Source organism: Rutidosis leptorrhynchoides, chromosome 3 (genome assembly GCF_046630445.1).
Source record: "Rutidosis leptorrhynchoides isolate AG116_Rl617_1_P2 chromosome 3, CSIRO_AGI_Rlap_v1, whole genome shotgun sequence".
NCBI lineage: Eukaryota > Viridiplantae > Streptophyta > Magnoliopsida > Asterales > Asteraceae > Rutidosis > Rutidosis leptorrhynchoides.
Genome location: NC_092335.1, coordinates 625,547,118 through 625,565,628, shown reverse-complemented (window position 1 = coordinate 625,565,628; position 18,511 = coordinate 625,547,118). Strand labels below are relative to the sequence as shown.

The following is an 18,511-nucleotide window of genomic DNA, read 5'->3' as shown; positions in this document are numbered from 1 at the left end:
TCATGTCTATTTTGACATTCAACCATAGATGTTGGTTCTGGATCATCATCATTATTCATGATGTCATATGCAACATTAAATGAAAATTTCTCATCAAGATTTTTCATTTCATTTCGGTTCCATAATATTTTTGAATATGCATAATTGATTGCAATTTCTGTATTGACATCATCAATCTCCTCTGCAGTAGGAGTACTGATTTGTGGTTCTTCTTGAACACTTTCTTTTACTTCATTATCAGCTGATTTTCTTTTTCGAGGATTTTTATCCTTTGAACCGATTGGTCTTCCACGTTTCTGACGTGGCAAAGATTCATGAGTGACGTTATTGCCAGCTTTTGGAATTTCAATTCGAGCTGGAGTATTTACTGCTGGTATATATGATTTTGTCACCGTTTTTGTATCTGTAAATGCATCAGGCAATTGATTTGCAAGTTCTTGTATATGCATTATCTTTTGAACTTCTGTCTCGCATTCTTTTATGCGAGGATCAAGATACTTTAATTGAGGTTCACACCATGAAACATCATTTTCTTTATTTTTCATTTCTCCCCCTAATCTAGGGAACAATGTTTCATTAAAATGACAATCAGCAAAACGTGCTGTAAAAACGTCACCTGTCATAGGTTCAATATACCTTAATATTGAAGATGTTTCATATCCAACATATATTCCCAACCTCCTTTGAGGACCCATTTTTGTACGTTGTGGTGTCGCAATTGGAACATACACTGCACAACCAAATGTTCTAAGATGGGAAATATTTGGCTCTTGACCAAAAGCAAGTTGTAGGGGGGAATATTTATGACTTGCACTTGGTCTGATGCGAATCAATGCAGCAGCATGTAAAATTGCATGACCCCATATAGATACAGGGAGTTTTGTTCTCATTATCAATGGTCTAGCGATTAACTGTAAACGTTTAATCAATGACTCGGCTAAACCATTTTGTGTATGCACATGAGCAACAGAATGTTCAACAACAATTCCTATAGACATGCAATAGTCATTAAATGATTGAGATGTAAATTCACCAGCATTATCAAGTCTCACCCTTTTAATGGTGTAATCAGGAAAATGAGCTCTCAATTTAATAATTTGGGCAAGAAATTTTGCAAATGCCACATTACGGCTTGATAACAGACAAACATGAGACCATCTGCTAGATGCGTCTATTAGAACCATGAAATATCTAAATGGTCCACATGGTGGATGAATTGGTCCACATATATCACCTTGAATTCTTTCAAGAAACATTGGTGATTCTTTCTCAACCTTAAGTGGTGAGGGTCTAGTTATCAATTTTCCAAGAGAGCAAGATGTACATGGAACCATTGTATCATGATGGATTTTTCTATCCTTTAGTGGATGTCCATGAGTACATTCAATAATCCTTTTCATCATTGTTGATCCTGGATGGCCTAATCTGTTATGCCATAAACTGAATACACCAGGATCAATATATTTTTCGTTAACTACCATATGTATTTCTGGTACATTTATATGTGTATAATGTAATCCAGAACTAAGTCTTGGCAGTTTTTCAACCACATGACTCTTGTCAGTGATACTTAAATATTTCTCATTTTCTGTTGTCACTGACTGATAATCATACCCGTTAAGGTATATGTCGGAGAAACTCAATAAATTTCTGCTTGATTTGGGAGAAAATAAGGCATCATTTATTAAAAATTTTGTACCATTTGGTAGTATGAAATTTGCCTTTCCTATCCCTTTTATCAAGTTAGCAGGTCCTGATATTGTATGTATAGTTCCTTCCGTTGGTTTTAGATCAATAAAATATTTCTCGGATTTAAGTATAGTGTGTGTAGTTCCACTGTCTGCTATACAGAGATCTCCACCACTTGATTGATGTTGTATTCCAGCAAAATTCATATTGAACTTCATATATAAGAAATAAATAGTGAGTACATTAATATTACACAATATTTTAAACGCAAATAGATAGTACTGAAACATTTAGCAAACATAATGACAAAGACAGACGATATTAAATCGTTTATTTTTCAAAAGACACACAACTTAAACATTCAAGAAATCTTCATATAAATCAGATGGTTTCTCAGTGACTGTTGGATCAATATTATCCACAAAATTTACCTCCTTTTCTTTACCTTTCAGCGAATCCTGATACATCTTAACAAGATGTTTAGATGTTCGGCAAGTATTAGCCCAGTGGCCCATTCTACCACATCTGTAGCAAGATTCTTCAGAATTTTTAGAAGAATTTTCTTCAACATCTTGTTTAATGGGCTTGTTTTGTGGTTGATATTTATATTTTCGTGGATTACTATTTCTTTGACCACCACGGCCACGACCACGACCACGTCCACGTCCACGCCCATTACCATTACCATAAGGATGGTTTCTACCATAGTTATGGCTTTTGGCATGATGATGGTGATGGTTATTATAACCACGACCTTGCCCGCGTCCTTGTCCCTGTTTATAATTATTTGCAGTATTTGCTTCAGGGATTGCAAGTGTACCAGTAGGACGGGATTGCTGATTTTTCATTAATAGCTCATCATTTTGCTCTGCAACTAAGAGATATGAATTAAGTTCAGGATATGTTTTGAACTTTAGCATTCTCAAATTTCTTTGCACTGTGATGTTTGCAGCATTCATTGTGGAGAAAGTTTTCTCCATCATGTCTGCATCACTAATTTCATGTCCACAGAATTTAAGTTGTGAACATGTATTATACAGAGCTGAGCTGTATTCATTTACTTTCTTAAAGTCTTGGAACCTTAATGTTCTCCATTGTTCCATTGCAGCTGGAAGTAAAATTTCTCTTTGATTATTGAATCTGCTTTTGAGACCTTCCCATAAAACATGGGGATCTTCTACAGTCACATAATTATTTTGTAAGCATTCATCAATATGTTGATGAATAAAGCAACATGCCGTAGCTTGTTCTTTTTCAGAACAAGTGTTGTTTTCATTTATGGTTTCAAGAATGCCCATTGATTTAAGATGCATTTTTACTTTTATAACCCATGGCATGTAGTTGTTTCCAGTTGATTCTAAAGGAGTAAATTTAAGCTTTTCCAGATTCGACATTTTCTATTATCAAAAATTAAAACAAACATCATGATAAATTAGAGTCAATTTATATTCATAAGTATATAAACATTAAACATAAATTTAATATAACATAAATGATAAGTAGGTGACAGTGTCGACCATGTGTAAGCAATCATAAATAAATGTTATATAACAAAAATATAAATATTAGTAAACATAAATGAAAATTTGGCGACAGTGTCGACCATATATTTTTTCAGGTGGTATAACCGACCTATATCATTCTGGTGGTATAACCGACCATATATCATTTTGGTGGTATAACCGACCATATATCATTTTGGTGGTATAACCGACCATATATCATTTTGGTGGCAGAGCCAACCATATTTAGTATTAAGATTATCGTGCTGATAACGTGTTATAATTCAGTAGGCTTATAACTACCTTTAGTGGTTTGATTCTTGATGTTATAATTCAGTAGGCTTATAACTACCTTTAGTGGTTTGATTCTTGATGTTATAATTCAGTAGGCTTATAACTACCTTTAGTGATTTGATTCTTGATTTAGAATACTAATAATGAAGTGTAAGAACAAAGATGATAATGGAGAGAAAGAAAGAAACACTTTGTAAGTGTGAGAAATGGTGCAAGTTTAATGCTTGCATTCATGAGTATTTATAGCCTAAAATCTCAATATAAAAATACATACTTTGTGTACCAAAATTGACTATATGTATACACCAAAATTGACTATCCATATCTATATTATTATTATTATTATAACATATGTCACATTGTGTAAGATTCAATTTGACACATAATCTTACAGAAGTCAACTATATATGACGTCATCTTTGACATCACTCTTGTGCTTATATAAAGGTGTGTGGCGTATTTTGTGACTACTATACATAACACACTCCCATTTTCTTTCAAACTGCATGCAAATTTACACTACACTAACCATGTACGGACACTCTCACAACAATGACATGTATAACTTCTCACCAGAGTTACTTGCGATGCAAGGAATGGTGACACCGTTGACTCCATCACATGTCGCGGCCGATTACTTCATGCCCCCACCCCCTTTGGCCATTCCCACGTTCGAATTGGACTCGCCATATGCAACAAATAGTGGAAGCTATGATTCACCGAGTTATGATGCTTCGAGCCCGAATGTGGTGATTCAAAGAAGTGGAAGTAGTCATTCGATTGTTACACCGTTCTATAATAACGGGCTGTACCATCAGCCTGTTTCATCCCCTACCGAGTTATTGGACTCGGAGGGAGTTAGTAGTTGCACTACGATAAGGAAGGTTTTCAGTGCGGGAGATTTACAGGTTTCATCTCCTCACTTCTTTACCAAGTTTCTAATGAAAAAAGATAAGATGATTTACATAATAAAAAAAAATAGTAGTTGTTTTTAAAGTGAAATTGTACATTAATATTGGATATCGGTAACATTTAAATTCTGACAGTTGAGGGGATATTTGTTATTCTTAAAACGTACTTGTCATTTTAAGCACGTGCTTATATTAAGCAGGGTAAAATAAGTATTAAAGTTAACGTAAAACAGTCTACTTCTAAAAATTCTACAAAATAAATCGTCAAATCTATAAATTAATTCTCAAAGTTATCAATAATAGAAACTATTTTCTTTTCATAATTGTGTTAATCCGCTACCACAAAATTTAAAGAAACTATAATGTGTCGTCTACAGTAATATTTACTGTTTACTATAAACAAGAAATTGAATATTGATAGTTTATTTTTGTTGATACTTTTAAACGTACTCTTTTAATATTTAACTGGTTTCTATTTTTATAGAACTCCTAACAATTATTAAATCGGTAAGAAATTGGGATCGATATTGAATACGGTTGTATATTGTGTGCATGCTTTTTCTTTTATTTCGGTTTTATCTGCAATAATAAAAGAAACTACTCCGTAACCTTTATAAACACAAAATATACAATTGTCATTGACAACCATATGTTTCACTTTTTATATAGATAGACCCGACAGTCTTCTACGGAGTATATGATTAGTCTCAATCACGAGAATTTAACAAAAATAATACTCGAAGAAAAAGTAGACTTAATTACTTTCTTTTGGTCTTAAATATATAAGTTTCAATAAAAAATATTACGTTTCTAGTTTATCTTTAATTATAATACTAGCTTATCTTTAATAATAACTTAGTGTTACAACTTCTAATTACTCGGATTGAATTATGTAGGTAACAAATATGGTGCAAAATCGCTATCATCGCTCAGAAAGCCCATTATCGAGTGAAAGCAACAGTATAATTGAAAGCATGAACAAAGCTTGTCGATACTCGCCAGATGAGAAAAAAGAAAGAATCGAACGATACAGAAACAAGAAAACCCAACGCAATTTCACAAAGAAAATCAAGGTTAATTGGACTTGCAAAAGTCACTACATTCATTTATTTAAACAAACTTTCATTTCATTTCATTTAAATCTTTCTTATTAATTATTTATGTCCTAACAAATTATAAAGATTAAACTAGGAGGAAAGTCTCTGTTTTATCTCAAATACTATTATAGTTCATAAACTTCTTTTTACGTGGTTTGCCAAATTTTTTGTGGACAATCCTACCACTGACAAGATTTAACATATTTTAAAAATGACTGTCAATCGCAAGGATTGTTTACGCAAAATTTACAAACCACAAGACGGGTCCTAGTAAGAACAAAAGTTTAGAGGATGAACTAGTATTTGGAACAAAATGTTTTGGACTGTCCACGAAATTTTGTAAATTTTAAGTTACTGTATTATAATCCCTATTATCTCATACATAACGTATTACCATTTTTTATATAGTATGTGTGTCGTAAAACATTGGCGGATAGTAGACCTCGTATACGTGGAAGGTTTGCGCGTAATGATGAAATTGAGAAGGCAATTGAAGATCAGTGCACCAGTCAAGGACACGGAGAAGAATGTCTTGACGATGAAGATGATGATAATTGGATGAACAATTTTCTAGATTCATTTCCACCTAATCTTATCTAATTTCTTAATCTGATTTTCATAGAAGTAAAGCCAAATAATAGAAGGAAAACAATTGAGGTTTGAAACCTAGTAAACGTACGCTTAATATCTATGTGTAACAGGAACTCCTAAATTTCATTTATTTTTTTGGAGTTGTTGGGAGCTTTGATGAATATGTAGGTAGGTTGATTAAGTATTGTAATTCCGGTTTTGTCTTTTGTTTTATCAAGAGTTTTGCAGTAATAAATAACTTGTTTCACTCTAACCAATTTATACATACGTGTAGTTAATCTTTTATTCATTGTCGTTAGATATATATGAATATGAATTTACGGATCCTAAAAAGATATAAATATTAAACCCCTCTATTTTTGGCTGTTGTTTATTTTGAACATTGACATAAAGCAACATGCTTTGTCAGAATGTTGTACAAAACACAAAATTGTTGTCTTGTTGAGAAGTTAAATCGGAAAAAGATATAAGGAGGTGATTTCATCGTTGAAATCATGTGTGCATACAAGTGAATATTTATATTACGTTAGTTTGAGAGCATACTATTAGCAATTGACACACTTTATGAATCAGAAATCAGAAACTTAATAATAATAGGCTCAAGTAAGAGTTTCTAATAAAAATTAAAAGTCAACTGAACTTTACTTAAAACGAAAACGAAGACAGAGAGTGAAAAATAAAACAGTTTTAACTTTTATTTAAAAGTTTTGAGAACATTTTATTCTTTCATGCTCGATACACCGCCTTCTTTAAATTATTTAAATTAATCAAAGAGAGCAAACTAAAGTCAATTCTTAGTTGACTCGAATAAAAATACTAGATAGAGCCACACGACTTAGGATGAGACCATGGATCGAACTAGATTGAAACATTTAATTTTATTGCCTTGATTTCTAGCTATCTTTATTTTGAATCATTCTTATAACTTAATAATTGAAATTAAGACCATCCGGGCATAGCCTGGGTGGCCAGGGTGCCCCGCAAACGTCCAGTTGACCAAGTCAAATGGCTGTTCATCTCAAATAAGGCGAAGTTTCGATTCTTGAATCGGCCACCATTTGTGCTGGCGCTGGAACAGGGGTTGGTTCCGACCACACTTGCCTGGGACTGCACACGACCCGGTAGGCAGTTGGCATCCAAAGGGTGCACGGGGTTAAAGGTTCCCCGCCGATCTAACCTTTTTTCATCTCAAATAATTGAAATTAAGAATTCAATGTTTAATAACAACTTTAATAATAATAATCATGAGTGCGAAATTAAAAAAGTACAATTTTATTAAACATAGGTATTCGTCAATTAATAATTGTTTACGTTGTTTACAAAATTTCCAACGATTCGTATATTAGGCAAAATAGACAACGTTATCAGAGCAATGCACTATGATACTTTTCGATTTCCTACTTACAAACTACGGATATTCAATTTCCAAACGTACAAACTACGAATATAACAAGGAAAGGTGATGGCCACAGGTAAACACATACTTAGATCTTTGATTGATCCATCACCTTCTTCATCATATCATATATTTACCTAGCTAGCTACCAAAATCATAACAAAATAAAAAGCTAGATTAATTTTGTTTTCATTTCATAATCAATACTCATGGAGTCAAGGTATTGATCTAGAGCTTAATTAATATGCTTCCCGTTTTATCACGACCGATGATCGGTCCACCCGTAGTAGATCATATCATTGCAAGTTTTTGATCTGTAGTTTTCTTTAAAGTATGGTGTTAGTTTATGTGTACTGCCTTCTGATCTGTACTCCCTTTTATCTTCTCTCCTTTGATTTCTGGCGATCGGAGATCTGCCTTCTGATCACTTTCTAATTCACGATCTGGTATCTGCTTTTTTTCTTAGATTAGTTCCTCTATTTTAGTCAATCAGATTTATTTCACAATGTTTTCAATTCCTGTATCCCCTTTCACACCTTGTTCTAATAATTTGAACAAACACCTTCAGAATAAGCAATCTAAACCTGCGAATGTCATCAACAACATTAAATATCAACCTGATAACGTAGGTGTTTGGGTCAAAGTAGATCGAAATCGTAAAATCTCCTCTGACTCGAAACAGACCATCCTTGAAAAAAATCCCTGTGATTTCCCTCCACTATACCGTCAATCCTTTACCCCATATGCACCTTCCTTCAATCGATTAAATCCCACAAACAACCCTATATACCAGCGATTCAAGCAGAGTGAAAGTGCCAAAAACCTAATCAAGATGTACGGCAAACCATATCCCTCTACAGAAAACACTAGTTCAACTCAGTCTCGTCCCATACCTGCCAAGAACAACATTACCTCCTTCCTTTTCTTTAATTTTCCTGATTCTTGGAACTCCATTAAACTTTGGTCCCTCTTCAAAAAACATGGAGATATAGCTGAAGTTTACATTCCTAAAAAAAGATTGAAGAACGGGAAAAGATTCGGTTTTGTGCGTTATAAGAATATATCTCAATATCAAGTCGACTCTATGGAACGTAAACTGAACTCGATTGAAGCTGATGGTATGTTATTGGTTGTTTACAAGGCCCGTGACCAAAAAAGCTCACAACAGGCTGATGAAAATCACAATGGTCATAGACCTCATGGTACTCCGCAGAAGGTTAATCGAAAAATTGATCTAAGTAACACTGTTAACGAACGTTCCTTCTGTGATGTACTTAACAACACGACTCAAATCTACAAAGGCTGTGATACATTCGCATCCAAGGAATTCTCCATCAAGGTCCCAACCGATACGAAAATTGTTGATCTTCTCGGACATGCCCTCATAGGTGAGATTAAAAATATTGAAAACCTCGATTATTTTAATGAAATTTGTAAGTCCGAAAACTTCAACGGTTTTGTCTCTAAATACCTTGAAGGTAAAGATGTTATGTTATTGTTTGATGATATTATATGTGCTCTTGATGTTATTAACCCCATGAGCTTTGGTAGAAAACACCCACTTTGGAATTGGTTAGATAACATACGGCCTTGGGATCCGGATGAAAACATCTCACCCGGGCGTTTGGTTTGGATCGACATAAAGGGTGTTCCATTAGCATGTTGGAACGAGGATACTTTCCGTAAAATTGCTAAATGTTGGGGGGATATTATGGATCTCCAAAATTGCTCTATAGATGAGAAGGGTTCGCAAGATTTATCTTTTGGCAAAGTTCTCATCAAAACTCGTTCATTCGCTCCTATAAACGGGCAAGTATTCATCCATCACGATCTTAAGATTACTCTTGCCTATGTGTCCGAAAATTACACTACGCCTATTGACTTTAACTCAACGGACAATGAATCATCGGTTTGGGAGGACGACATACAATCGGATGAATTTATATCGGACAATGAATCCCACATGGAAGATGAACATGAAAAAAGATCACAAAACTCAGAAAACCAAAACCCACCATCACCACATGTAAAACAAGACGATCACAATGCCAACCAAAATCCCTTTAACCATAATCAATCTTCACCATCCTCATCATCGAAACGTGTTGAGACAACGAAATTCCACAACTGCAACTCCGACAATACAAACCATGACATTCAAAATCCTATCATGTCACCCCATATCCCGGACACATTTCAAGAATATAGCTCCCCAAATCTACACTCCCAATGTAGCACTAACCCACATAATGTCCCCGATAGCCCACCATGCCAACCCGTGCATATGAGCCCCAATGATATCATCGACAAATTGCTATCATCCTCAACTACTTATCCAACCAAAAACACCTCATCCCCCACATACACAAATACCACACCCATTGAGCCTTTAGATGAAACTGAAACCGAAGTTTTTACATATAATGTCCCTTCCACTATCAATGAACCTGAGCCTATTGCTGTAACCGATACTACCCCTACCACCCTACACAACATTGAACATACGGAGCCTAATGAGAATACTACCACAGTCGATAGCCCCGACATAAACCCGAACCAATCTACTGGTAAAATCATACCGGAGGCTAAAACAAATAAAAAGCATAAAAAGACTACACGAACTAAAAAGAAAAGCATTTACTCTCCTATCGTCAACGTTGAATTCAAATGTGTTGCACGCAATACTTCGGTTCCAAAGGGCCCTTCGAAACAAATACCCAAACCACCAACTGAGAATTCTAAGAAAAGCACGAGATCAAAATTCCTATACATAAAGCATTGTGCGAGAAGTGGGCAAAAAATAAAGTTTAGTCAACTCAACCGCAAAACATCTTCCACCTCCAAAATGTCCGATAACATTTCTAAGGCATCATCAAAACCTAAAGAAGACAATGAGAGTCTACTCTCCACCAAGAGATCGTGCAGCACCAATGACACAATAGAATACGGGCGAGGTATCGGTATCCGCTGGGAGCCCGATCTCTGAGTTTCCATCCTATCTTTCGTATGTAAGTTTTTAAAATGAGTTGCATTTCTTTAAATATTCGTGGGTTGGGTCAAACTAATAAAATCAATTGGCTCAAACAAATTTGTCTTAAAGAAAATCCGGTCATCCTTGGACTACAAGAAACAAAATGTGGTCAATCAAATGACTCTTTAATTGAATCCTTTTGGTACAACTCAAACCTAAAATTTATACAAAAAGATGCAACCGGGGCTTCGGGGGGATTATTATTAATTTGAGATTCATCCACTTTTTTATTTGACTGTGCAATTGAGGGGGAATTCTTTATCGCGATCAAGGGAAAATGGGCGGGGTATGGGTCCGATATGGCGTTTATAAATGTATATGGTCCACATACACATACAAAAAAATTGAGATTTTGGTCCGAAATTTCAAAACTAATTGATTCCATCGATGTTCCCCACATCATCTTTGGCGACTTTAATGAGGTTAGATCCAAATCCGAACGCTTAAATTGCTACTTCAAACAAACTTGGGCTGATAACTTCAACAACTTCATAAATAACGCTAACTTAATTGAAATCCCATTAGGCGGAAAAAAAATTCACACGCATTTGTCTCAATACTCTAAAAATAAGCAAACTTGATAGATTCCTTATTTCCGAAAACATCCTTTACATTTGGCCAGATATTTCCTCAAAAACCCTCGAGCGAGACCTTTCAGACCATTGCCCAATTATATTAAAAAACTCCTTCACCGACTCTGGACCGAAACCTACCCGTGTCTTCAACTCTTGGTTAAAATAAAAAAATACCGATGACATCATTAAAAACACATGGCAACTTTCCGTTAACGGAAACCGACCTGACTGCATCTTTCATAATAAACTAAAAAACGTAAAACTCGAACTTAAAAAGTGTAGTCTTCAACTTAGCAACCTCGATCCCGAAATCAAAGCTCACTTAGACGCATCTAACGAATGGGAAAAAATTGCAGAAACCAGACAATTAACTGAATCCGAACATAAAAACTGGGTTAATGATAAAATTCAACACATCGAAAAAAAAGAAAAGAAAACCAACATGCTAAAACAAAAAGCCCGTATTAAATGGAATCTTGAAGGAGATGAAAATTCAAAATATTTCTATAACTTCATTAAAAGGCGAACCAATAAAAATAATATCCGTGGTATCTCCTTAAACGGTACATGGTCTGAGAACCCACACATAATCAAAAATGAGGCGTTAAAATACTTCGAGACATTATTCAAATCTAAAAAACGCAAAGGTAATTGTCCATTCGAAAACGAGCCTAATCATATTTATATAAACGATACCGACAATCTCATACTTGAAGCCCGATTTACTGAAAATGAAGTGTGGGATGCACTCCATGACTGCGACAGCTCTAAAGCTCCCGGTCCAGTTGGCTTCAATATGAAATTTTTCAAAAAATATTGGTGGTTGATAAAAGAGGATCTCATTAAAGCTCTCGACTGGTTTTGGACCAATTTCGAAATCTCTAAGGGCTGCAATGCTTCCTTCTTCACACTAATCCCAAAAAAATCTAATCCTATCGGTTTTAACGAATATCGTCCTATCTGCCTGATCGGAAGCTACTACAAAATACTCACAAAAACCCTGTCCAATAGGCTCTCAAAAGTTATCCACAAAATTATTGGTACAGAACAGACCGCCTTCCTCAAAGGTAGATATATCCTTGACAGCGTCCTTATAGCAAACGAACTAATGGATGAACTAAAAAGAAAAAAACAAAAGGGTCTCATATTCAAAGTGGATTTCGAAAAGGCATTCGATTGCATCGAGTGGGATTTCCTTTTTGATACCATGAAAAGTATGGGATTCGGCACCAAATTGATCAGTTTCATCCACGCATGCCTCTCCTCCTCTTCAATATCCATCCTCATCAATGGCTCCCCGACCACGGAGTTCTCCCCTGGTAGAGGTATCCGCCAAGGTGGCCCAATATCACCTTTCCTATTCATAATCACGGCAGAAGGCCTCAACATTCTAGCCAAACGGGCCATTACAAATGACCAATTTCGTGGTATTTGTGTCGGCCATGACAAAATTGTAGTATCCCATCTCCAATATGCGGACGATACAATCTTCTTTGGCGAATGGAGCAAACGTAATGCGAAAAACATATCTAAACTACTAAAATGCTTCGAAAACATATCTGGCCTAAAAGTAAATCTCAAAAAAGCAATCTTTACGGGATTGGCGTCTCAAAAAACGACGTCGAGGAGATGGCCAAGTATATCGATTGCTCGGCCGGATCAACACCCTTCACATACCTTGGACTTTCGATTGGGGTCCCTTCCAATCGGGCATCCTTTTGGCAACCGATTATTGATAAGTTCGACAAACGTCTTTCCAACTGGAAAGCCAAGTCCATGTCATACGGCGACCGCCTCACCTTAATTAAATCCGTCTTATCCAGTAGACCTCTATACTACTTTTCCTTATTCCATGCACCCGTTAAAATAATCAACTTACTTGAATCAAAAAGAAGAAATTTTTTTTTGGGTGGTTCGAACACAGAAAATAAAATAAACTGGATTAAATGGGAACATATCCTCTTATCTTACGTCAAAGGCGGGTTGAACATCGGGTCTCTTTTCTGCAAAAATATTTCCCTACTATGTAAATGGTGGTGGCGATTTTATAACGAAAAAAACGCACTTTGGGCCAAAGTCATATCGAGCATTTACGGGGAGGGGGGAGGGGTTAATACTAATGTCTTCTCTAGAAATGTTTCAGGTACCACAATATGGAATGAAATCATCAAGGCCGGAAAAATTGCTGACAATCTTGGAGCTAATTTCACCACCTTAATAACAAAAAGCATAGGGAGTGGCAACAACACCAAATTTTGGCTTGAAAAATGGTTCGGAACAGAAGCTTTTATCAACCAATTCAGAAGACTCTACATGCTTGAATCAAATAAAAATGCATTAGTATCAGAACGCATTTCTTCCACCAACTCGCACACTTTCGGAACCTGGAATTGGTCTCGTGAACCATACGGACGAACACTTAATGAACTATCGGAACTAAAAAACCTGCTTTCTTCCATTAACCTTTCTGAAAAACCCGATACTTGGATATGGAACTTAGACAATCTCAAACTCGAAATACCTTCTAACACCTTCAATACACCCAGAAACAAACTCATACCACAAAAGATTAACATCTTCATTTGGAGGATCATACTTGGTAGAATCCTGACTAGAGTAGAATTAGATAAGCGAAGCATTGATCTCGATACCGTTCTTTGCCCACTCTGTAACTCACATGTCGAAACCATAGAACATATTCTACTCCAATGCACTACAACCCAAACGATCTGGAACGCAATCTTATCTTGGTGGAATCTTTCCACAAACTCGATTTCCAACCTCTAAGACATCACTTTAGCGGATCAAACATTCACCACATCATCCTCTGGTAAATACATTTGGCAAGCAACAAAATGGACCACAATTTACATATTATGGAAATACCGAAATGCCAAAGTATTTAGTAAGAAAGATTGGTGTCCTGCCATTATACTTTCCGAGATCCAAGCACAATCGTTTTCATGGATATCTAAAAGATCAAAAAAATCAACAATCGAATGGCATCAGTGGCTCATCAATCCCTCGTTCTACACATCCTTGAACACTCATAGAACGGGCATCGGCTAATTGAATTCAAAGCTCTCGTACGGTCTCGAAACGGGTCATGAAGACATGTCGTAGATCCCACTATTCACTTGGTTAAATGGGTTGTAGTGGTCAACTTTGTCATCGCATTAGCGGTACTGTCTGGCCGCTCCAGCCCAGCTCGAATTCACTCAAGTGCCGCGGGGTTTAGTGTCTCTTCGTTCATGTTTTTATGATTCCGGGTTTATTTTTTTATCCATATTTCATGACACATCATCATGTATAGTTTATAGGGCTTTGTAAATATTTCATTTATCAATGAAAGTTTTACTTGCTTTTCAAAAAAAAAAAAAAAAACAAGGAAAGGTGATGGACACAAATCTAGATCTTAAATTTGTGCATCGAGTCTCCTAAATATACATTGTGCTTACGTAGTTTTGCAAGTTGTTTTGTCAAAGTCTGTCATTCATTAGCCTCCGTTAGAATCTATGCATCATCACGTAGCCATTTTGACAGGAAGTTGGTGGGCTCATCATGAATTAAGTTAAGGTGGCTCGTGGTTTCAGGATCACGTGGAAATTAAATACTTTATCAAAGTCTATAAAACAGTTCGTATATTTCTTGATTAAGGACCTGTTTTTTTTTTTCTCCTTTTTTTCTTAAGTTCAATTGTTTAAATCTGAATTAATGAATATAAGACGCTTGTGAGGAAGTAAATAATGAATATAAGACGTGTCATCAAGGCATAAGCCCTTCCGTCAAACATATATTTATTATTTAGCAAGCGAGGGACCTTGATCGATATTGAACCGATTGATCCCTATTTATACAAAAGAAAAAGTCGATTATATAATAAATCATAAATGAGTGAAATATCTTATGTACACTTGTGTTTTCTTCCGTTCTGCGTTAATTCTAGCTTGTACCCGTAACCCATGAGTGAAGTTCAATCAGCTGGGACTACAATGCTAGCTAATTAATCAAAAGGTACCATATAAGATCCCATTAGGACTATCAAAGTGCATCTTTGGCTTTAGTAGCCGTATTACAATTACAAATACAATTTAATATTACAAAACAAAAGTAAGCTCCGTATATACATCTTTTACAATAATCATTTGGTCTGAGTACATGTTAATCAATCATGAGCCTATTTTTACAATATTTTAAAACCAATTAACATGATTATGTAGTCAAACTTTTGCATAAGAATCAAAAAGTAGGGTGGGTGTCCTTGGCCCCCTGCATTGTCTTAAACACATGGTTTGTTGATTCATGTCGGACGGCGGTGGATCTCCCACTGAACTTAGGAAGGCTCTTGTGTGTAATAAACTATAATTCTTTAAACATTGTTGTTCTATTGTTTATTGTATACATATTCACTTTTTAGACATGCATGGATTATAGCGCTTTCTTTCAAGTGGTAATTGTTAAATATGAAAATTTGTGTATCTTGTATTTGTATCAAGGCTCGAATCCAAAGAACAACGTGTTGATTCTTATGGGTGTGTGCGTGAATCAGATCATTTAATTGAAGGGTACAATTTCAATTTTATACTTGTAGCATGATTTTAATTGTATCGGATCATTTAATTGAAGGGTACATGGTACGGATCTGTAGACGAAGATTTAATGATCTTAAGTCGCTTGCTAACAATCCTAGAGGCGGAATACACTAGAATTGGGTTAAACCGAGATATGGGTCGTATCGGGATCGAATAGATCAAACATAGGACAATTACTAGATTAGATCGACGCCTAAACGAAGTATTTCGGTGGTATTTGGTGTTAGAGTTCGGCAGAGACGAAAACCTGTTGATTAGGGTGAATGGGATGATTAACCTCAAAAAAGAAGTCTCAACCCGTATATATACTGCATATCAGACACACTCGGCCGAGTGTGTCTCTCAGTCGGTCGACTGTGTAACACAGTCGGTCGAGTGTGTGGACACACTCGGTCGACTGTGTGTGCAGTTTAACTAATTGATTGTTTAACAAATTAAGCCCGCACAATCACAAACGTAATCAATAGTCACAAGTAAACATTATTACATAACCGAATGTATCAAACTATGAATCAATCTACGGCTGGGGATTCATGCACTAACAAACTCCCCCTAAGACCTAGCCGTAGAACATAAAAATTCCGTTATCAATCAGTAAAAGGATCTGTCACCCAGTTCTTCAGATAGCAGAGTTTCACAACTCTGCAGTACTGTTCAGCTTGCACATGATTTTCTGGACGATACAGCATCCTGGTGTAGTATAAGGTGAACATATCTTCCTCACAACAGTTCCTCAACCAAACTGGATCCAAAACCCTTATACTATCATTTTCATCTCCTCCATCTTTGTCTAACACAATAACCGCGTCCTCCGAGCGTTCATCATAATACCACCAACGAAAACGAGGACTGAAGTGCTGCGGCATCTTTCGCAAGGGAACCTTTCGCATATACTTCACAGGTTGATATTTTACTATCTTCCTCCTTACCCCTGTTTTCATGTTCGTCCTGTAAGAGATCTTTGGAAATTGTGGTCGAAAGCCTACAAAATTAGGTGACCGAAATGATCTTCTTATCTTACGAACCAAAATATCAGGAATTTCACAATAATCCTGATACAACATCTTAAGCCTGGCCACCTGCATAAACTCAAAATATGGTAACGATTTGAACTCGTATGCATACTTGATATAATCCACTCCGTGTTCTTTCTTGATCGCATATATATATATATATATATATATATATATATATATATATATATATATATATATATATATATATATATATATATATATATATATATATATATATATATATATATATATATCAAATTCTTTTATATAAGCCCAGGATATTATCTTTCCCTTAGCACGTAAACTTTCACAGTGCTCGATAAACTTTAAAAACTGTGGCTCCGCCTTAGGCTTCATAACATACTGCCTAATTCGCATCAAAATCTTCCATTCTTCTTCCAAAACTTCAACCTTTTCTTTGTTGATTTTCACCGGCAAAAACCTTTCCGGCAACACACTTTCTTGTTCTTTCTGTTCTTTTTCCTTGCACTTTCTATCCAAAAGTTCATCATTCATTTGAAAGTAATCAGCAAAAGTTGGAAGATCATTATCAGCAAAACCTTCATAGCCTGGATACGGCTCTGTCAGCTCATCCTCAATAATCACTTAATCAAAACTATTATCACTTTCATCAACAACTTTTGTATCACTCACCTCATCATCAAAATTATGAGCCCCTGAAGTCGAAGCTTCAGTAGAGGCCTTTGATGTAGCGTCAGCAGATTCCTTAGCTTGTGGCTCTAGACGCTCCATCAATTCCTGTTCAGTCTCGGTGAGATCCGGAGGAATCTCCCCTTCTTCTAAATCAGTGTAAACAGTAGTGTGATTAAGACGATCCTGCATAGCTAAAAATTTAGAAACTGTTATTACTTGAAGTGGAGTTACGTACAGTGGGTGATCCTCAGTGTAACCTTTAGCAATCTCAACTGCCATGTCCTCCTCATTACCTAGGGTACCAAAAGGACCTGGACCCTCCTCCTCTTCTTCAATCACTATCTTCTTCTCCCATTCATTTAACCTCTCAATCAATTCTTGATTTTGAGTCTGAAGAGTTAAAATTTCTCTAGCCTGACTTCCAACATTTTTCTCAAGTTCCTCAATTTTCAACTGTTGTCGATCAACTAACTCCCTCAACGCCGATATTTCAGTTTCCCTTCTTTGCTTATCTTCATCAGCAGCCTTTTGAAATTTAGCAAAATCAGCAGTCAACTGAATCAATCACCGATTAACTATTCCTGTCAGATCACCTGGAACTCCTTCAGGATGCTGAGTAGTTTGGACTTGTTGAGTAGATGGAGTTTGTTGTTGTTGAGTGGGTGGCACTTGTGTAGAACCACCAGCATCACCAGTAGCTTGAACAGTCAGAGCAACCTTCGGTTGTGATTTTTTTGTAGAAGATGAACTTCCGTCCTTAACCAAGATCTTCAAACGCTTCTGTCTCTGTCTGGTTGACACCTTAGGAGCTTCAGCTAACTTTCTTTTAACCAAATCAACTTGACTGCCATCAAGCGCAGTCACATCCTCTTCATCAACTAATCGAGGACCAGTGTGCTTCGGTGGAGGCTAATTTACCTCTTCCTCTCATTCGATAGTAATATCGGTCTTATCTCCAGAAGTACTATTTTCATGTCGGCAGCTTAAGCCTTCTGGACACACGTACTTTTCATCAGCCAGATGACCGATCAACCTCTTCTCCGGAACCTCAACCCTGTTATGCAAAAACCTATTGAAGGACTGATCATTCAAATGATTCTGCTTCAGTTCATCCTGAGGAATTTTCACTAACCCTTGAACTTGCTTCTCTAGCATAATCTGAA

General features: G+C 36.1%; 2 protein-coding genes across 2 annotated transcripts; both read left to right on the top strand.

Moving 5' to 3' along the window:
- Window positions 1-3,979: 3,979 nt before the first annotated feature.
- LOC139898980 (uncharacterized) lies at window positions 3,980-6,133 on the top strand. The gene is made up of 3 exons (XM_071881797.1): window positions 3,980-4,393; window positions 5,293-5,469; window positions 5,902-6,133. Exons 1-3 carry the CDS (start codon window positions 3,992-3,994, stop codon window positions 6,091-6,093), a joined length of 771 nt encoding a protein of 256 aa, XP_071737898.1. The 5' UTR covers window positions 3,980-3,991; the 3' UTR covers window positions 6,094-6,133.
- A 1,852-nt stretch (window positions 6,134-7,985) lies between these two features.
- LOC139902319 (uncharacterized) lies at window positions 7,986-13,421 on the top strand. Its single transcript, XM_071884959.1, has 2 exons — window positions 7,986-10,488; window positions 13,230-13,421. Exon 1 carries the CDS (start codon window positions 7,986-7,988, stop codon window positions 10,464-10,466), a length of 2,481 nt encoding a protein of 826 aa, XP_071741060.1. The 3' UTR covers window positions 10,467-10,488; window positions 13,230-13,421.
- The last annotated feature ends 5,090 nt before the right edge of the window (window positions 13,422-18,511 follow it).